This window comes from Musa acuminata, chromosome BXJ1-11, assembly GCF_036884655.1.
Source record: "Musa acuminata AAA Group cultivar baxijiao chromosome BXJ1-11, Cavendish_Baxijiao_AAA, whole genome shotgun sequence".
NCBI lineage: Eukaryota > Viridiplantae > Streptophyta > Magnoliopsida > Zingiberales > Musaceae > Musa > Musa acuminata.
The window spans coordinates 6836214-6859076 of NC_088337.1; the positions used below are offsets into that span (position 1 = coordinate 6836214).

General features: G+C 39.0%; 1 protein-coding gene and 1 pseudogene across 2 annotated transcripts; both read left to right on the top strand.

Moving 5' to 3' along the window:
- The first annotated feature begins 1087 nt into the window (after window positions 1-1087).
- Window positions 1088-4492, top strand: LOC135596415 (ubiquitin-activating enzyme E1 1-like; annotated as a pseudogene).
- A 132-nt stretch (window positions 4493-4624) lies between these two features.
- LOC135597093 (uncharacterized) lies at window positions 4625-5889 on the top strand. 2 transcript variants are annotated; one of them, XM_065089582.1, is made up of 3 exons: window positions 4625-5368; window positions 5501-5561; window positions 5655-5889. In XM_065089582.1, the coding sequence occupies exons 1-2, from the start codon at window positions 4796-4798 to the stop codon at window positions 5525-5527; spliced, it is 600 nt and encodes a 199-aa protein (XP_064945654.1). In that variant the 5' UTR covers window positions 4625-4795; the 3' UTR covers window positions 5528-5561; window positions 5655-5889. The 2 variants fall into 2 exon arrangements, with proteins under 2 accessions (XP_064945654.1, XP_064945653.1); XM_065089581.1 differs by lacking the exon at window positions 5501-5561 and having other exon boundaries at window positions 4645-5368.
- Window positions 5890-22863: the final 16974 nt, after the last annotated feature.

Below are 22863 nucleotides of genomic sequence, written 5' to 3' on the forward strand. Positions count from 1 at the left end.
TTCCCCCACAAGATGGAAGTCATCATAAATTATTTATTGAAGAGCTTTTTTTTCTCTTTTTTTTATGTAGCACTTACCTATCTATTACATTAGTAGGCTAAAAAATATTTTCCAAAAAATAACATCACAGAAGAGTTTGCCTGAATAAAGCAAACATTATCTGAAATATAACAAATAATAACATATTATTGAGAAATTTAAGATTTTCTGAATCATGATTAATTTTTAATCATCATAAAAATGACTAACTCATTAATAAACCGAATTAGCCGAAATCGAAATTTAATAATAATAAACGTGACTTTATAAAATGAATGTCTCTCTATCTATGATAGATGTGAGACTAAATTGGAGTATCAGAAAAGAACCGACGAATGTAGATTACAATGATACATAACAGAACCATAATTGCATCGATTTGGATATTTTATCAAGAATCAAATATAGTTAAAAATAAAATAGATATAATCCATAAGAAGAAGAAAAAAAAAAAGTAGGAGAATCTCTCCAAATTAGTAGAGCATTAGGGTATCATTGCACCCACATAAATTATTGTTGAATCATTTAGCTAACATATATAATTTATTTTTTAAAAATATTTAATTAATTTTAGTTATAAAATATTATCTATTATTTATTTATGGTGAAGATTTTAGCTTATTTCTTTCGCTTCTTTTTTCACCTTTTTTTTTCCTCTCTATTATGAACATATCTCGAAAAACTAGTACCATTTTTACATTATCTAATTGATGAATTCTTGAAAAAATTTATAGCTTTATGTTTTTCATACATATCATTGTGTTTTAGGTTTGAAAAATTCTAACATAACGAATAAATTATTTTACCTATATAATATTTAAAAAATATATCATTTTACCCTTAGTTGCTCGTGCTGCCAACCGTTACACATTAGAGCTGTGAGTGACGACAAGAACTCTTATGTGATGATCATAAGCAAAGGGGGGCGACCTCACACGATAAACTCTGGAGGGTCACAAGTAACAATAGGATGACAAAGATTGATACCTGTAGATTGATAAATCCTTACTTAGGGTTGTAAGCGACGATAACCCATCGCACAAGGGCTATGAGTCATGACGAGATTGCAAGGGCCGACGATGAGCAATGGTTAATAACAGAGGACACTAGTAGATGAAGGACAAACGGGTAAATATACTTATTTTTCTGAAAAAAAAGTTTCACTATTAATGTTTTCCATGAATTCGCCCAAATCTAATTACTTTTATTTTCTTCCCTGACCCTGGAAGCATACGGGGATTCTCCACCGGCCTTGTAACCGGTTGCTGTGAGCTCCAATGGGTTCCACCCTGACTCAAATCAGAAGGCAGGTAGTTATTGTGTAGGTTGCCGTAGGGTGGAAGAAACAAACAGTTTTTACTATCGTTCAAGATTAATTCTTCGACCACCTATTTTTACTCATTCCTGTCTTTATAGTTGAGTTTTATGTGGACCCCATATGATATTTGGTCCAATTAAAGGTCAGGTATTTCGAAGGATAATAATAAACAGGTGGGAAAACATCGCCTTCTCTTCCGGAACCGTCGATTCTCACGCCATGATACTGAGGCAGTGTTGGTGGTGACATGAGACCGGTCGATCGAGGGCGATGGGATTCATCAGAGTCCAATCTAGAAGGAGGAAGAAGACGAGGCGCGCTTCCGACCCCTGCGGTACGTCTCTGTTTCTTCCCTCTCTCTCGATCGACCGATCGAGTTCGGATTTCCGTTTGGGTTGGTTTCGCGGTCGTTCTTGAGACCGGGAACTGTTTTTTTTTATATTATCGTTTCTGATTTGTTGGGTTGTGAGCAGCGTGCCGCTCTATACGATTTCGAGGAAAAGAGCAGTGGAAGCCGAGATCGACGAGGACCAGGCTGCAGCAGCGGCGGACGAGACTTTGCTGAAGAAGACGAGGGGTGCCTCCCTGATCTCTTCCGCGGCTGCTGAGGGTGCATCGGCGATGGATGAGGAGAACAGCCAAGCAAACGGAATGGAGGTCGACGTGAACGGTTGCAACCAGGCCGAGATCGACGAGGACCTCCACAGCCGGCAGCTGGCGGCGTACGGACGGGAGACCATGCGCCGGCTCTTTGCGTCGAACGTTCTTGTTTCGGGCCTTCAGGGCCTTGGTGCTGAGATCGGTAACGTTTCTGGATCACCGATCTGATATTTTTGTTTGAATTCTTTAGCACTTTTTCTCTGGATATAATTCTGTTATCTGAAGGACCTCATATTCTCATCATTAACGATTCACGGAAATGCACTGTGTTTCTAGTCATTGTGTTTGTTGAACAATAACTTCTGTTGCAATATTCATCTTTGTTAAGTTTTTCTTCTTGACAATTTGCAGATTTGTAATATTTGCATGAACACAAGTTGAATTGTCGAGGTTATTTGATTACACCAATATATCAAAGTGGAAGGAGCGATGGGGATATTAATTTTTTTTTTCTTTATTCTTTTGAAGTTTGTTTTAATTGCTTATAAAAAATTAAAAAAATATCTTTTTTAATATGAAAATTAAAAAACACCCAAATGCATTTTAGATAGAGTCAACGCATTCCTATCTAATCCAAATGCATATGCTGCTTCTACGAGGAATGCTGGTGATGGCCAGGCTAGGGAACTTCTTGAACGTGTTCTCGAGTGCCTTGATATGTTAACTGGGCGCGACTAAGGTTACCCTCAGCATCTTCTCTTGTTCTTTTCGAGGGGGAATTTCGGACTCTTATATTGTATATTACTAGGGCTTTGTTTTATATGTATGTCTCGATGGCCACTGATAATGATTTTTATTCAGGCAGAATTTGGTATCTGATACTTTTGCGCAGACTTCTTTTTTATCATGCAATTATATTCTGTTCATGTTTTTATTTTTTATAATAGTGTCCTCTCAGGTTTGAAGATTGCTTCTCCAACCGTGTGAAGCAGTTGACATTTACTTTCCCTGAGGATGCCACCACCAGCACCGGTCCACCTTTCTGGTCTGCTCCTAAAAGATTTCCACGACCATATCAGTTCTCATCTATTGATCCCAGCCACCTTCAATTTGTCATGGCTGCTTCCATTCTTAGAGTTGAGACATTTGGACTCTGTTCCTGACTGGACCAAAAATCCAGAGAAGTTAGCTGAAGCTGTTCATAAGGTATTAGTCCCTGATTTTTGGCCCAAGGCAGATGCTAAAATTGTGACCGATGAGAAAGCTACTAACCTGTCCACTGCTTCCAGTTGATGATGCTGCTGTCATCAATGACCTTATTGCAAAGATTGAAGAGTGTGCCAAGAAGCTGCCCCCAGGATTTCATATGAACTCAATTCAGTTTGAGAAGGTTAGTCCTCTCTCTCTCTCTCACACACACACACACACATATATATGGCATCTCCTAAGGATATATGCACATATACTTTTCAATCATGTTGAAACTTCAGGAGTTCAATTCATAATGAGATTTGCTCTTGACTTGCTTGATTTCTCTTATGATGGGCATACTTTGCATATTTTGAAGAGTCATATAATGGTTTCCTTTGGGTCAAATGATTTTGATACCATTCAATACTTGAAATTTATATTGTTTTGTACACAAAAGGAGTTTCGCCCTGGGAACTTTGGCTTCTAGATGACCCAGTTTTCTGTAATCACATCTTCCCTTCTTGTATACTTTCAGACCTTTGTTTTGTTGAAATGGTTATAATTTTAGTCACTTGTTGCATTGAAAGAATGGATTTCATTTGTTGTCATTTTGGTTCCACCTTTTCTTTTCACTATTGTTCCATTTTTGTTCCATCTCTCGTATTATTCTTATCAACCACTTTTTGGTTTATTGTTCTACTTGGTAGTCTTTAAAGTCTGCTTTTCTATGGCGATTTATTGTGGTTGTTGTATTCATAGTCAGTGTAGCTGAAGTGATTGTGGACTTGCAATCCTGTATCGATTTGTTAAGCTGACATGTTGTTGGTCTCTGGAAAGTGGTCCATTCTCTAACTATCTTTTGCATTTACTGGTAATGTACAGGATGATGACACAAGCTACCATATGGATTTTATAGCTGGGCTACCCAACATGCGTGCAAGGAACTATAGCATTCCCCAAGTAGATGAGCTGAAGGCAAAATTCATTGCCGGGAGGATCAACCCGGCGATTGTCACGTCAACGGCCATGGCTACTGGCCTCGTATATCATCACGTCAACGGCATGAGACTACTACTGCCGTTCGCTGGCTCCTCCTCTGTTGCGTTTATGGTTCCGTTACGTGTTCTCAGGACCATGGTAAATGTATATTACTCTATCAGTGACATGTTTCATCATTGACAATAACCCCCAAGTTCTCTCGCAGCTTAAGATTGATTATGTCTCTGAGATCCAAGACCTTTTTCCTCATTGAGCCATTCATATCTGTCATCCCCAAACCGGCCGTGTCGCCTTCCACCACCCCGTTGAAGCTTCAGCGGGAGGGCTTTTACGAACGAAGAGTCGGATGTCACGCACATGAATTTGACAGGGGCTGGCTTTCACTTACGAACTCTCCCTCCCGTGTTCGGTAGTTATCAATCGGTATTGTTCGATAAGCCTGTGAATTTGGTTGTGATTTCTCCCGTTTGTTCGCTTTATTCTTCTGAAAAGTCTTTTATTTCACATGGGGGTTTCAGCAAGCGACGTCCATCTGCTGAGTTGGTATCATGCGGTTGGATACTGACGTGGTAGATCAACAGCGACGCCCCGCGACCGGAACCGGCAAATGGCCTACGTCCATGGCGCCGGAGAGCTCGACGCGTGTCCATGAATCATCTGCTACGTGCACCGAGCTCCGCAAACCTCCACCTGTTGCCTCAAGCTCACGAACGCAGGCCTATTAATCCCGACCGTCGTGATGCAGCTTCAATCGTCTTGCAGCGGGAAGGGAAGGGAAGGGAAGCGGTCACGATGGCGCAGGAGACGCTGAAGCTGGTGTCGCCCTCCATCGGCAACGAGGGGCGGCTGCCGCGCAAGTACACGGGGGACGGCCAGGGGGCGCGCAAGGACATGTCGCCGCCGCTGGAGTGGTACGGCGTACCGGAGGAGGCGCAGTCGTTGGCACTGGTGGTGGAGGACGTGGACGCGCCCGTCGACTCGGACGGCCCCGGTGTGCCTTGGACCCACTGGGTGGTGGTCAACATCCCGCCGGGTCTCCGAGACCTCCCCGAGGGCTTCCCAGGCAAGGAGGAGGCTGTGGGCGGGGAGTACGCGGGCATCAAGGAGGGCAACAACGACTGGAAGGTTCCCGGGTGGCGCGGCCCCAAGCCGCCCACGTCCGGCCACCACATCCGCTTCAAGCTGTACGCGCTCGACCAAACCTTACGTCTTGGCAACAAGGTATTTATTTATTTATATACGTTCCATTTATTATTATTATTATTATTATTTGGAAACAAGTTCGAAAAATTCCTGAAAACAAATTTAAAAAATAAAGAAAAGAAACGTCGTCTTAAGAGCTTTCGTCTATAGACAAAAGAAGCGGACAGACGAGTTTGAAACGCTATTTCTTCCACCTTTCGGCGGAAAAGAGGTTGTAATTTTCTTTACTGTCGCCTTCTGACCTCTCTCTCTCTCTCTCTCTCTCTATTCTTCCTCCTTAGTTGTTTGTGCACGTTTCTGACAGGTGACAAAGGAAAGGCTGGTGGATTAGATGGACGGACATGTTGTGGGAGAAGCAGAGTTGGTGGCCATGTATTAGACTACGAAGCTCTGGTGGTTGCTGGACGCTACGGTTCCCTCACGTTGGTTCTCTTTTCCTTTTTCTTCTTCTGAAAACGATACAAAGGGAAGTGTTGTCTCAATGCAAATAAAGTCGTATCAGATTCTCCCTCTCTCCTCCTGTACAGGAAGGGATATCAGTAGGTGTTTCAAGATCTGCTTCTGCCTCGTCGCTTAATAAATAAAATATAAGATAAATGTTTATACAAAATGTTATTTTTGAAAATTTTTAATAATTTATTTGAACTTTCAAAGACATTTTCGTATGATAGTTTTTCTTTACCATTGGTTCCGTCGAACTTGTCATTATCTCCGTCGGATCTTTTCGTCGTCGATGGGATTTGCAGAGACAATGATAGAATTGAGGGGGCAAAACAGAGGGGAGGGATAATGAAGATAAAAAGGTAAGTTAATTTTTTTACACAACAAATGTAAATTAATCTTTCTACATAAGAAGCGGTGTTGTGCCCATGGTCAGTGAGTCGCTGTGTATCGTTTATAGTCGACACGTCTACGATAATATTAGTATCGATTTGATCTTCATTGTCGATTGTAAGAACATATGTTTTCTCTTCTCTTTAATGGTGATAATAATTTAGTGTCGTTGGATACGTAGACGTCCAACATGCAACAAAGAACATATGTTTTCTCTTTGATGATGATAATGAATATATATTTTCTATTTGACGATGATAATAATTTAGTTCTGAAGAGGTCCAACATGCTCTCGGAAAGAATAGAAGATAAGAAGAATTATTGAAGAATTTTTATTAAAGAAGTAAAGAAGTTTAAATATATTAACTATTATGTCCCCGCAAGATGGTGCTCCTGTTAAAGATATCAATCATTGCTGCTGTTGTGGTTGCTATTGCTGTTATTGTGGTTGCGATGACGACGTCTGCTAAAGGAGAAAGCTACAGCACTGTAGTAGAGAAAGAAGTCACAGCAAAGGAGGAAGCTGTAACAAAGGAGGAAGCTACAGCAATAGAGGAAAAAGCTATAATGATGTTGTAGTGATGCTACAATAGTATCAAGGAGGTGAGAGGTGGGTGACTATGGTGGCTTGAGTTCGTGTACGCAGCGACGATCCACGTGGTGTTGTGCGTAACACGACTATACGTATACGCGAAGGAGAGCGCATCGGACTGTTGAGTCCCGGCGTGTAGACTGTTGAGGGCATAAGCATTTCCTTCGTTCTTCTCAAGTCCGTCGACTGTTGACAGATCAGTGAAGATTACCGCGGTGAGAAAAATGAGGATTGGTTGCGGAGCCTCTTAGGAATGTGCCTGTAGTGGTGTTGGTCGCTGGTCGGAGGCAAGGTGAAGCTTCGTTTTTTTCACTGCTTTGATACCATGTTGGAAAGAATAGAAGATAAGAAGAATTATTGAAGAAATTTTATTGAAGAAGAAGAAGTGAATAGAACGAATTTATTTTTTTTTAAAGGGTGGTTATATAATATGAAATTCAAATATCTGTGCACTTAAATTGTGCACGGTTCAGTATATCACTTGATAATTTTATAAAATTTAATAATATTTAAAAATTATTAAGAATTTATAAATTAAAAAAATCATTGAAACATTATGATCATAAATTAATTATTTATCATAAGTTAATATCAAAATAAAAATTTAATATTTTAGCTTTCAAAATATGAGAGATTTTTAATAATTATAATAACTCGACCAACTTAGAATTTTAAATAATATTACAAGTAAGATGTTATATATAATAATATTTTATTAAATTATCAAAAATATATCATAATTTTTTAGTATTTTATCGATAGTTCAAAACTAAAATGAATATAAGTGATAAGAAAAAATTAAAATTTATGTAGCAACGAGATTATCATATCCATAGAGAATACGAATAATATAGTAAAACATTTTGAGTGTAAAGTTTGGATTTAAAAATTAATAAATATCATCTCACTATATTATACTTCACAAGAGAGTAAAAAAATAATATGAGCTTATCAATAACAATTAGAAGGAATGAGCTCAAAGTGTAGTCATATTTAATATTTTATTTAATTTTATTGATATCAAAGAAGTATAAAATAATATATGAGTAAAACAAGATCACGATTTAAGGTATAAACTAAGAGTCATATTTGATAATTCAGTTCATTAATAACATGAGAATAAAGAGTAATTTATGAGTAAATCAAGATTCAAAAGGCATGGGTGTTATATTTGATATTTCATTTGATTTGTGATAACACTGGAATAAAGGGTAATTTATGAGCAAGTCAAGATTCAAAGGTATGAGTGTTATATTTGATATTTCATTTGATTCATGATAACAAACGAGGAATAAACAACCAACCAGTAAATCAATATCAAAATATAAGGTAATGAGTAATTATATTTGATATTTAATTTAATTTATTTATATGAAAGAAACATATAGTAACAAATAAGCATGTCGGAATCATATAAAAAAATATAAATTATGAAATAAAGATCATAATATATCACATACAATCAATTTCTTAGTATATATAGCTTTTGATGGCTCCACAATTGGTAGTATTTATGTAATGTGCGTTTAAGTGATGTAGGACTAACTTCGATCAAAAGAGAGATTGTCAGGCGTTAATACCGTAGGTTTGGGCGGTAGTACCGTCTAATGATCGGGTGTCAAGCAATGGTACCACCAGACTGGGAGATGGTATCGCCCAGTATTAGTGCTGTAGGCGATGGTACCACCCAGCATGAGCGATGGTATCGTCCAGCACAGGTGGTGGTACCGTCAGGATCCGAGAAACTCGGGATGAGACGCCTTTAGGCTCTAAGTTTGAATCCACTTGAGACCTATAAATATCTCTCTCATCCATGGATAAAATACACAAGAATTGAGAGTGAAAAAGAAGGAAAATGTTGTTGTAATCTTGTGTGAACTCCTCTCAAACTCCAAGTGTTAGTAAAGTTTAAGATAGGAGGTTGTGGGGGTTGTAAAGGTTCTCTCTTGAATTTGTCAAAAGGAGGATAGAGTTGTAAAGAGGTGGTTGGTCTTTGTCTATTGAAGGAAGATCGTTGTGGATGCCAATGGTCTCGACGAAAAAGGAATCGATAGAATGGATGTAGGTCACGATAACCGAACCACTATAAACATCTGGTTTGTATTTCTTTTAAGCAATTTATTTTAAATTGTAAACTGCTTTCATTGCTCTACTTTCTAATTATATGCTTCTGTACGTTTTCAAAGTGTAGCATTTTCGATATTGGTTTTCATCGAACATACAAAAATTTCAGAACCGACATAATTTTATCTGCTGCACTAATTCACCCTCCCTTTTAGTACCAACTCGTTCCTAACAATTGGTATCAGAGCCACGTTATATATATATATATATACTGTATATATATATATACTGTATATATATATATATGTATATATATATATATGTATATATATATATGTATATATACATACATGTACATACATGTACATGTATATATATATACATATATATATATATATATATATATATATATATATATATATATATATATATATATATATATATATATATATATATATATATATGTATGCGTGCGTGCGTGCGCAGTGTGTGTATATAAATATGTATATGTATATATATATATGTATATGTATATATATATATATATATATATATATATATATATGTATATGTATATGTATATATATATATATATGTATGTATATATGTATATATATATATATGTATATATATATATGTGTATATATATATATATATATATATATATATATATATATATATATATGTATGTATGTACAAAAATTTCAGAACCGACATAATTTTATCTACTGCACTAATTCATCCCTTCTCTTAGTACCAACTCGTTCCTAACAATTGGTATCAGAGCCACGTTATGTATGTATGCTTGGACATCAAATAATATTAAATTTTATGTATGTTTTAAGAAATAATAATGTATATTTTGATGATTTTCGATTTTGATTGAAAATACTTTATAAAATCCTGTTTGATGATATCATGCTTAATGAGTTTATAATTTGAAATTGTGCATGTTATATCTTAAAAATTTGAAACCATGTTTTGATATCATGCCCAAAGCAGTGATGCATAATGATCATGCTTAATAAGTTTATATTTTGAAATTATACATAATGATTTTTTGTGATTCTTGCCTTATCGATCTTTGTCGCATTGGAAGTTACCTTTTTTTTTTTTTAAACAAGATTGATGGTTTTCATATGAAATACTTGAGCATATTTATATTATATATAAAATAAAACACATAATATATATATATATATATATATATATTATCATTAAAATTAAAATGATAAATCAAATCTCTTGTTTAAAGAAGTCATATGTTGAACATGTCATATTTTTTGTCATGATGATAAAATTTGTTGTTCGATCTTAAACAATGATACATATTTTTTTTTGTATAAAAAAAGATAAAAAGACATGCTTATATGAAACAAAAACTTAAAATGAAACATCTTTATCTTATTGATTTTTCGATAAAAGATTTATGAATCCATATATATTATGCTTTTGTGAATCTCTTGGACCATGAAAATATGAATTTGAATTAGTTTTATTGAAATCATAATTTTTTTTGAGACTTATAACATGAAATCTTTTATGAATCAAGATCTCTTATTTGATCTCATGTTTCTCTTTGACATTTACTAAATAGAAAAATAATTCAATTCATGATCTTGATTTCTTGATATTTGATACTTGAGATTTTTCTGTGAATTAAGATCTTGTATTTAATCTCTTATGCTTCTTCTTGTTATTCACTAAAGAGGAAAATTTTGTAGATAAATCATGAATTTTTTTAAATTATAATTATTTTTTAAATTGAGACATTATGTATGAATCAAAGTTCTCATGTGAATTTATCTACGTTGTCTTCGTTGAATTTTCTGAAAAGTGATTTTGATGATTTGATGATTTGAATGAGTTTTATCTATATCATGATCAATCTTGAATTCTTGAAATCAAATCTTGATAGTTTCTTTATATGAAACAAGATCCATCACTTTTTATTCTCGAATGATTTCTTACATTTTTAATAAAGAGAATATCTTGAATCATATCTTTTGATATTAATATAATCTTTCATGATATGATTTTTGTTGGGAAATCATGGGGGGCGACATCATATGCGCAGCGGAAGAACAAGAAAACAAAAATCCCCGATTCCCAAAAAGATGTTCGTCGTCGTGCGAAGATTGGTGCGCAAAAATCCGCAAAAACACAAAACTGCGTATAGAGATTGTGTTACCTAGGGAGATCGTATATCCCTGTTTCCTTGCAGATCCTTAGGAGAGGGTGAAGGAGGTCAAGCGTCCTCCTCTCTAGCGGTGATCCACACAGCAGGGTTGCGACGACGCTCCTCAAAACTCCAGGCCTACTCTGAGGTGGAGAGGGAGAGGAGAATAGGAAGGGCAAGCAAAGACTCTAGCCTATGAGGCTGTGAATCCCTCCTATTTATAGAGATCCCGTGTCAAAACCCTAATGGGTCCTTTCCCTAGTGGGTATTGGATCTGCATCCAATAAGACAAGGGCTCCGTCGGATATCTCATATCCGAACCTCTACTCATCGCAATGCCTACCATATGTGTGTGACCCTCTAGGCCCAATATCGAGCTGGCCGTGAGTCATACCTGTCAGAACTCCTTCTAACTTAGTGAATTATTATCTCTGTAATAATTCACTCGACTCATCGACTACGGAAGTACTAGGCCACTACGCCGTAGTCCCCAGACGATACAGGGGAATCCAATCCATTGGACCTGTCTGTCCTCAGTTACCATGTACCTATAGTCCCTCATCCATCTAATATCCCAGAGACCGTATATCGAGCATGGTGCTGTCAGACCCATACGGTTTCTACTCGAGTCTCGCTCTAATCGGATTCTCCCGGAGAACTCTTTCTCTCTCAACCCGAATGACCCTGGCCAGGGATTTGTCTGAGCAAGAACACATAGGATATTCCTCTCATGACGCCGAGAGTGGATGATCCTCTGTCGACACTCAATAGCCCTCGTAAGGTCGACTACCACTCCCAATGACCAGCTGTACTAGATCTGAGAACAGTCAAACCTATAAGTCTGGTATCAAAGAGTGGAGCACTCATACAGGACATCCTTGGTGTCTCAAGTCTAAGGACCAGATACACCACTAGGACTATGGAATCGCTGTCTGACAATAAGGCATCATCAACCATCCAGCATTCCGTAAGCGGATCAATCAGTGAACTCATTCTCCAATGAGCACCTGTACTGTATCCCTAGTGTCCCTACACGAGCAGCTATGAGACCAGCTGCATCCATCATATGGACGGGTATACAGCACACCAGTCTATCCGGTTATCACGATGTCCCTCTCGAGTAACCTATGACCGGGATTATTTAGGATATGTATTTAAAGGTGAATCGATCTCATTATCGTGATCTCATCACGATCCGATTCCCATTGCATAAATCCAAGGACATCACAATATATATGCATTTATGCAATAGTTATAAAGTGATATACGCCATAATATAATAAGCAAAAAGATTCTGTATCAAGTCACACGTGCCATCACTCACGTGATTGGCTTGCTGGGCACCTATGACTAGCAATCTCCCACTTGACCTAAAGCCAATCACCTATGTGTCTGATCCCCATCAGACCCCTGTGACGCTCAAAAACAATCTGAGACAACGGCTTTGTCAGTGGATCTGCAATGTTATCTTCGGATGGAACTCTTTCCACTACTACATCTCCTCGGGTCACGATCTCTCTTATAAGCTGGAACCTCCTCAGAACACTTCTGATAAGACCCGGGTTCCCTTATTTGAGTAATCACCCCATAGTTGTCGCAATATAAGGAAGTCGACTTGTCGCTATCTGTATCGACTCCCAAATCTGTGATGAACTTCTTCACCCAGACTCCCTCCTTTGCTGCATCTGATGCAGCAATGTACTCCGCCTCTGTGGTCGAGTCAGCAGTGGTATCTTGCTTGGAACTCTTCCAGCACACTGCTCCTCCATTCAAGGTGTACACATACCCTGAATTCGACTTGCTATCATCGACATCAGACTGAAAACTTAAGTCAGTGTAGCCTTCAACCTTAAGGCTATTACCTCCATATACTAGTAAAAGATCCTTAGTCCTTCTCAAGTACTTAAGGATACACTTTACTGCTTTCCAGTGCTCCAAGCCTGGATCCGCCTGATACCTGCTCGTGACACTCAGAGCATGCGCTATATCAGGCCTAGTACATAGCATGGCATACATGATAGACCCTATTGCTGAGGCATAAGGTATCATATCCATGTTCGCCCTTTCTTCTAGAGTCTTTGGGGACATACTTGTAGAAAGCGATATCCCATGTCTCATCGGTATGAGACCTCTCTTGGAATTTTCCATGCCAAACCTTTTGACAATAGTTTCTATGTACCTGGACTGGGACAAGCCAAGCATCCTTTTGGATCTATCTCTATAGATTCTAATCCTCAAGATATAAGATGCTTCTCCTAAGTCCTTCATGGAGAAGTGTCTAGATAACCAAGCCTTTACTGTGGATAGCATTCCTATGTCATTCCCAATGATGAGGATGTCATCCACATATAACACCAAAAAGGTGATAGCGCTCCCACTTACCTACCTGTACACACAAGGCTCATCTTCGTTCTTAACGAAGTTATAAGATCTGATTGACTCATCAAATCTTATGTTCCAACTTCGGGAAGCTTGCTTTAGTCCATAAATGGATCTAAGCAACCTACACACCTTATCTGGGCAGTTCTTGGACACGAATCCCTCAGGTTGCATCATATACACCTCCTCCTCCAGGTTCCCGTTGAGGAATGCGGTTTTCACATCCATCTGCCAGATCTCATAATCATAGTGTGCTGCAATAGCCAATAGAATTCTGATGGATTTTAGCATTGCTACGGGTGAGAAAGTTTCGTCGTAGTCAACACCTTGCCTTTGACGATACCCCTTAGCCACTAGCCTTGCTTTATAGGTCTCTACCTTTCCATCTACTCCGATCTTTTTCTTAAAGATCCACTTGCAACCGATGGGTACAATACCTTCGGGTGCATCAACTAGGTTCCAAACCTTATTGGAGTACATAGAATCCATCTCAGAATTCATGGCTTCTTTCCACTTCCCGGAGTCTATACTCATAATAGCCTCCTCGTAGGTCTGAGGATCAATATCCTCTACATCCTCTGCTCTAATATGTCCCACATATCTCTCAGGAGGATGGGATACTCTATCAGACCTGCGTAAAGTTGATACTTGTGTATTAGGTACCTGAACAGACTCGGGCTGTAGAGTGGTGCTTGAGCTTGGTTCCCTAACTTCGCTCAACTCTATCATTCTCCCACTGTCTCCGCCAAGAATGTGTTCCTTCTCAAGGAACACTGCTCTCTTAGCTACAAAGACCTTTTGGTCCTCGAGATGATAGAAATAATACCCACAAGTTTCCTTGGGGTATCCCACAAATTTGCATCGCTCTGTCCTTGATTCTAACTTATCGGGGTTGTGTCTTTTAACATGGGCAGAACAGCCCCAAATCTTAACAACCTTAAGATCAGGCTTCTTCCCTTTCCATATCTCATATGGTGTAGACACTACCGACTTAGTTGGAACTCTGTTCAGAAGGTAAGCTGCGGTTTCTAGGGCATATCCCCAGAATGAGATGGGTAGGTCAGCGAAACTTATCATGGACCGTACCATATCTAATAATGTACGATTTCTCCTTTCAGAGACACCATTGAGCTGAGGTGTATAAGGAGGTGTCCATTGGGATAATATCCCATGGTCCTTAAGGAAGTGAGTAAACTCTGTACTTAAGTACTCACCTCCTCGATCTGATCGAAGAGTTTTGATACTCTTTCCAGTCTGGTTCTCCACCTCATTCTTATACTCTCTGAATTTCTCAAAGGCCTCGGACTTGTACTTCATTAAGTACACATATCCATACCTTGAGAAATCATCAGTAAATGTAATGAAGTAGGAATAACCTCCAATGGCATGAGTTGACATGGGTCCACATACATCACTATGTATGAGTTCCAACAACTCAGTGGCTCTCTCTCTAGTTCCACTAAATGGAGAGTTGGTCAATTTTCCACGAATGCAAGGCTCACAAGTTGCATAAGACATATAGTCGAATGGATCTAGATATCCATCATTTAGTAACTTTTGAATCCTTCTTTCATGGATGTAACCTAGCCTACAATGCCACGGGTATGCACTGTTCACCTCATCTCGTTTCCTCTTAGACACATTTACATTCATGATATGTGGAGTGGTGTCTAACATAAATAAACCATTATGCAATGTTCCTTTCGTGATGATCTTATCATCTAATAATATCGAACGACCATTGTTCTCAAAAACAAATTTATATCCACTAACTGTTAAACATGAAATGGAAATAATGTTTTTGATAATAGAAGGAACAAAATAACATGCATCTAATGCAATAAAAGCTCCACTAGGCAGATGTAGAGCGACCTCGCCAACAGCTAATACAGCAACTTTTGCTCCATTACCCATTCCATCTCGCCTCTCTCTAATCTCCTAGGCCTTGCCAGAACCTGCAATGAATTGCATATATGATAAGCACTACCGGTATCTAATACCCATGTGTTATCATAAGAGTCTGACAAATGGAGACTGATCATGAATGTACCTGAAGCTTCATCAAGCTTTTGTTTCGCCCTTTCTGCAAGGTACTCTTTGCAGTTTCTCTTCCAGTGCCCATCTTTACCACAGTGGAAGCACTGGCCTTTGTCCTTTGTTGGGTCTTTCTTAGCAACCTTTGCTTTACCTTGTTTGCCCTTGCCCTTTCCCTTCTTAAGGGACCTTTCTGCTTTCCTTTTCTTTCTGGTCTCACCAGTGTAGAGAACTGGCTTCTCTTTCTTAATAGTACTCTCTGCCTCCCTCAACATATTGAGGAGCTCTGGGAGAGTCACCTCAAGCTTGTTCATATTAAAATTCATTATGAACTGTGAAAAGGAATCTGGTAGGGACTGAAGCACAATGTCCACACACAAGTTATCCTCTAGGACCATTCCTAGACCTGTGAGTTTCTCTATCCACTCAATCATCTTTAGGACATGGTTCTGAACCGGTGTCCCCTCAGTCATCCTAGCGCGGAAAAGGCTCTTGGATATCTCATATCGTTGAGTCCTTCCCTGTTCCTCAAACAATTTACGGACATGTAGGAGAATGGATCTGGCATCCATCTTTTCATGTTGTCTTTGTAACTCTGGAGTCATAGAGCCCAACATATAGCACTGAGCAAGAGTGGAGTCATCAATGTACTTCACGTAGCGAGCGATCTCATCCTCGCTTGCCCCTTCTTCGGGCGTAGGCATCACTGTATCAAGGACGTACACGATTTTCTCCGCTGTGAGAACAATTCTCAAGTTACGGAGCCAATCCGTATAATTTGGACCAGTGAGGCGGTTGACATCAAGTATGCCACGTAAGGGATTTGAAAGCGACATTTTCTGAAAATAAAGATGTAGCAAAAATGAATAACATGCAGATTTTGCAAGAAATAAACTATCAAGATATGGACTTCTATCTTAATATGCTCCCACTATTTTACTAACGAGTCACGCGACACCCTCAGCACGTGAAACGGAAGTCTCCGGCAGACTTCTAGTGGGGATCAGGATCCAATCAGCGTCTTAGTGTAACCTCGAGGGACTCGACCAATCACACTAAGCCTAAAAGGTAGACAACTCTTGCCGATCACAACTCCTTGTGATTCCCGTCCTGTTCGGCCTCCGAATCACCATGGCCTCGAGGGACTCGACCAACCATGATGCTCGGTTAAGTCAACACCTTCGTTACAAGATGAGTCTGATTTGATGATATACCCTCGAGGGACTCGACCAAGCATATCATGCCCTCAGGTCACCGGTGACATCTCTATGTCGTAAGCAAGATAGCGAATCGCGATATAGGTGAGTCTCGAGGGACTCGACCAACTCAACCTACACCGGGATTCGGTTCCTACTCATAACGATGGAAGGCCACGTGGGTCAATCTAATTGCCTCACGTTTACCGACTTAATATTATCGAGAGATGTTTCTATAATTTGGTCTCCTAATATGACATGTCACACATATACATATTTAATATATATCTACATCGCATGCAAATATATATACTTATCTAGTATGTGTATAAGCAATCACATCAGATGATCATGGACCACAACCTAATATGATTAGGCCCGAGCCAGTAGGCCTAATCACTCACATCAAGATCTATGTGTGCAACGGTGCATCTCCATGCCCTGTGATCGTCCATCTCGTCCTCGTCGGTTTCGTCGATATCTTGATGCATCTCCATGCATCACGATCGTCCGTCTCGTGGGTCCCGCTGTCGCATCCACGCTCCCGCTGTGCCTCCTCATGTGATTACAACTTAATCATAGGCACGCAGGCCCGACAATAAACGAGAAATATAATGGAGGTTCGCAGACCTCAATAATAATAATCACAAGTACACACATCACACGGTCCATGATCATCCGTCCACACATCATACATCACATGTATAAATAATCATCATCATGTAGGACTACTAGATAATAATAAAAAATAATAATCAACTAAACCTTTTAATTAATTAATATTTTTCTGAAATCAGGGACATGTAGGGAATTTCTCAATTCCTAAGGGTATTTTCGTAATTTGGACAAAAGACAGAAACTGGAATTTCTCAAATTCCGAGGGGCAAAACTGTCTTTTTCCCAGAAAACCCTAATGCCCTTTCCCCTTTTCGCTGCTGCCGCCGCCGCCACCCTGCCGGCGGCGGCCTGTGCGGCGAGGGGCGGGGCGCTGCCCTCGCCTGCGGGCGTCGCCACCTCCGCGGGCAGTTCTGCCGGCGAGGCAGCGCCCGCAGGCGGTGCTGCCTCGCTGGCGGCCGCCCCTGCGGGGTTTTTGCCCGTGGGAGCAGCGGCCACAGGCGCCGCTGCCCTGCGGTGCCTCAGCCCGCGCTGCTGCCCCGCGGCGCCTCTGCCCGCGGCTCTGCCCTGCGGTGCCTCAGCCCACGCTGCCAGCCCCGCCGGCCGAAGCCTGCTTCAAGCAGGCCGCCGGCCGGCTGCTGCAGGCACAGCGCTTGCGCATGCGCCGGCGCTGTGCTGCCTGGCTGCGACTGCGGCTGCCGCTGCAGGTGGCTGCAGGCATGCAGATCGAGGGTAGCAACTGTTGCTACCCTTCCTCGCTTTTGCGTCAACGATTTTGACGTCAATTTTCTTCCTAAACACAATACACGCAGTTCAAAACCAATCATTCGCACGAACAACCTGGCTCTGATACCACTGTTGGGAAATCATGGGGGGCGACATCATATGCGCAGCGGAAGAACAAGAAAACAAAAATCCCCGATTCCCAAAAAGATGTTCGTCGTCGTGCGAAGATTGGTGCGCAAAAATCCGCAAAAACACAAAACTGCGTATAGAGATTGTGTTACCTAGGGAGATCGTATATCCCTGTTTCCTTGCAGATCCTTAGGAGAGGGTGAAGGAGGTCAAGCGTCCTCCTCTCTAGCGGTGATCCACACAGCAGGGTTGCGACGACGCTCCTCAAAACTCCAGGCCTACTCTGAGGTGGAGAGGGAGAGGAGAATAGGAAGGGCAAGCAAAGACTCTAGCCTATGAGGCTGTGAATCCCTCCTATTTATAGAGATCCCGTGTCAAAACCCTAATGGGTCCTTTCCCTAGTGGGTATTGGATCTGCATCCAATAAGACAAGGGCTCCGTCTGATATCTCATATCCGAACCTCTACTCATCGCAATGCCTACCATATGTGTGTGACCCTCTAGGCCCAATATCGAGCTGGCCGTGAGTCATACCTGTCAGAACTCCTTCTAACTTAGTGAATTATTATCTCTGTAATAATTCACTCGACTCATCGACTACGGAAGTACTAGGCCACTACGCCGTAGTCCCCAGACGATACAGGGGAATCCAATCCATTGGACCTGTCTGTCCTCAGTTACCATGTACCTATAGTCCCTCATCCATCTAATATCCCAGAGACCGTATATCGAGCATGGTGCTGTCAGACCCATACGGTTTCTACTCGAGTCTCGCTCTAATCGGATTCTCCCGGAGAACTCTTTCTCTCTCAACCCGAATGACCCTGGCCAGGGATTTGTCTGAGCAAGAACACATAGGATATTCCTCTCATGACGCCGAGAGTGGATGATCCTCTGTCGACACTCAATAGCCCTCGTAAGGTCGACTACCACTCCCAATGACCAGCTGTACTAGATCTGAGAACAGTCAAACCTATAAGTCTGGTATCAAAGAGTGGAGCACTCATACAGGACATCCTTGGTGTCTCAAGTCTAAGGACCAGATACACCACTAGGACTATGGAATCGCTGTCTGACAATAAGGCATCATCAACCATCCAGCATTCCGTAAGCGGATCAATCAGTGAACTCATTCTCCAATGAGCACCTGTACTGTATCCCTAGTGTCCCTACACGAGCAGCTATGAGACCAGCTGCATCCATCATATGGACGGGTATACAGCACACCAGTCTATCCGGTTATCACGATGTCCCTCTCGAGTAACCTATGACCGGGATTATTTAGGATATGTATTTAAAGGTGAATCGATCTCATTATCGTGATCTCATCACGATCCGATTCCCATTGCACAAATCCAAGGACATCACAATATATATGCATTTATGCAATAGTTATAAAGTGATATACGCCATAATATAATAAGCAAAAAGATTCTGTATCAAGTCACACGTGCCATCACTCACGTGATTGGCTTGCTGGGCACCTATGACTAGCAATTTTTACTATGCAAGTATATCTCATCACCAAACTTTTATTGTTATCCTTTATGTAATGATTTAAAAATTGATGTAACGAGGAAAATTTTGTATTATTGTAATCATCCTTTCTTTTTTACAATGACAAAGGAGGAGCAAAACTTGCTAGCTTGCTCATCTTAAAAGAGAAGTAAAAGTGCTATCTTGCCTATCTCAAGAAGCAAAACATACTAACTTGCAAATCTAACAAAATTTATAAATTTATAAAATTTAAAATTTGTTAGCTTGTATATTTTAAAATGGTGCATTACTATTTTGCTAGTTTTCATATTGTAAAATGATATAAAATTTTTCTAGCTTGTGCTTTGCAAAGGAAGCAAAAAATCGCACTTCTCAAAAGAGAAGAAAGAACATGCTATCTTCAACATCACAAAAAAATTACTATCTTGCCTATCTTAAGAAGCAAAAATGTAAACTTACAAAATTTGTAAACTTGTACATCTTTAAAATTAATGATGATTTGAAGATTATGCATGTTATAAAGTGATGAAAAAATTTACTAGTTGTATGTTATAAAACTTGTATGATGATAAAACTGGAGATTATATTTATTATGCAATAATTTGAACTTGCATATCTCAAACACTTGATAGTTGTACTTCTCCTTTTTGTTGATGACAAAGGGGGAGAAATATGATGATGTTATGCATAAGTTTTTTGATAACATGTTGCTTGGATTTTTGAATCCAAGAGTTCTATCAAATATGTCATATTGATAGGGGGAGTTTGGTTAAATTCCGGGAATTTGTTTAAACTCCGTCATCAATTGTTTATCATCATCAAAAAGGGGAAGATTATTGAATCTTTAATTTTGATGATTAAACCAATTGATAGTGTTTATCTAATGTGTATTTGAGTGACGTAGGAGTAACTTCGATCAGAAGAGGCAAATCGATTAAAGTATGAGGAATCAGACGTTGGGCCGGAGCAAACATGTCAGAAGATTAGACGTCGAGCCGGATGATCGGTCGATATGTCGACAGAAGACTTCGGTCCATGAATTCGAGCATCGGGTCAAAAAGATCGGACATTGTACCAAGGAGATCAGATGTTGTGAGAAGACAACATGCTGATTGGGCAATACGCCGAAGGGAGCACCGAAAGAATCAATGACATGTCGGAGAACAAAGGATTCGCTTGTAATTTGATTATATCTAGATCGAGTTAGTTTAGAGTCTAATTGAGTCGATTTAGAATGTAATTAGACTAACTCAATTAGGAGCCAACTAGGCCCAAGTTTGGGTTGTGTTGGGCCAAGTGAAAAGGCCCAAACAGTGACCCAATAGGTGGCACAGTCTCTAACACTATGTCGGGCGGTGGTACCACCCAGACACAATCTCCGAGAGATTGTCAGGCGATGGTACCAGTGGCAAGGTGTTAGGCGGTGGTACCGCTAGAACCTGGGAAACCCAAGATGAGACTCTTTTAGGCACCAAGTTTGAATCCACTTGAGACCTATAAATACCCCTCTCATCCCTGGTTAAAGAACACAAGAATTAAGAGTGAAAAAGAAAGAAAACGCTGATGTAATCTTGTGTGAACTCCTCTCAAACTCTAAGTATTAGTGAAGTTTAAGAGAGGAGATTATGGGGGTTGTAAATGTTCTCTCCTGAACCTGTCAAAAGGAGAATAGAGTTGTAAAGAGGTGATTGATCTTCGCTTATTGAAGGAAGACCATTAGTGGATGTTGATGACCTCGACGGAAGAGGAATATGTGGAGTGGATATAGGTCACGACGATCGAACAATTATAAAAATTTGATTTATATTTCTTTTAAGTAATTTACTTAAAACTGTAAACTACCTTCACTGCTCTATTTTCTCATTACACGCTTCTGTATGCTTTGAAAGTTTAGTATTTTCGATATCGATTGTCATCAAATGTACGAAAATTTCAAAACCGATGTAATTTTATCTGCTAAACTAATTTCTCTAACCCCATCCTCTCAGTGTCGACTCGTTCCTAATAAACGTAAAACAATCTTTTTTTTTATTTTTGGCTAAGGATCCAGAATATTTTATAAAATAGGATGCTATGATGAGAACATTAAAAAAAAATGTTATGGGTAAAAATATATCGAAAACACGTGTAAAACAACAAAAGCATAAACTTTTAAGGATAATTTGAACATACTCATAATTCATTTAATTATAGTCCAGATCAATAAGTAAGTGATAAAAGAGTTTAATCGATAATATGACTTTAATTATGAGAGGATTCATAACTTAAATCAAGTTTTGAAAGGTAGATGCAAGAATTACAACATTTGTAAGGTAAATTGCATGATGTTCATATAGCAATTGTGCTCCAATTTATTCGAGAAAGATATCATTGAAAAAATATATGAGTTTATTTTTTAATAAAATAAATCTTGTGTAAATTAGAGTTGTCTTAAAAAAGATAATTTGATATAGATAAATCAAAACATATCTTTGTATAATTCAAGAGATCAAAAGAAATAATCATTTGGATAGTCATTTATATTTCAAATCATTCAATAGGTACTAAATAAAAATTATAAGAGTTTAAATTTCATTGAAAAAAAATTACTTGATTTAGAATCTTATACGGATCACTAATTAAAATAACGTAGATAGGTTAGATCATTTTATTTTTATTTTATAGAATTCGAGGGATCAATTGAAATAAACATTTCAATAGATAATTATACATTAAATCATTCAAAAAAGGCAATGATACAATGATATAAGAGTCTAGTTTTCAACCAAAAAAAGGAATTTGTTCAAGTACTTGTAGATAGGATACAGATAGATAGGTGGTTAAAATTCTTAAAATTCACACATTGTAAGCTTACAGCTCAATTGAGGTTAATGCTATGGGAAAGAGACAAGGCTTTACAAATTATTTACAAATAAGAAAAAAATCAAAGATAAAAAAAAAAAAACTATAGAATGAAGATTGAACACTTGCCATAATAAAATCAAATCAGCCAAGGCGAGAAGACTTTTTTTTGTTTTTCTCATTCAATTCTTTCCCTCACTGGGTAGAGAGGGTTGCAAGGTTGTAACTTGATAATATTTTACAAGTGTGCAACGAAAGGTATGTGTGTCAATAATATAATAAGCACGAGTGACACATTGACTCTTCCTCTCTTTTTTATCTTTCATATTTTTTTCCCTCTATTAATTTAACATAACATGAAAACTTTCACAAATCGATTCATAATTAGGCCTCTAGCATTAATCCTCTAATATAATATCACTTAATA

Excerpts from the sequence above, each read along its gene's own strand:
- LOC135597093 (XM_065089582.1), top strand. The coding sequence starts at position 4,796 with ATGAATCATCTGCTACGTGCACCGAGCTCCGCAAACCTCCACCTGTTG. Across the intron at positions 5,369-5,500 it reads CCTTACGTCTTGGCAACAAG|ACAAAAGAAGCGGACAGACG; the intron begins GTATTTATTTAT and ends TTTCGTCTATAG.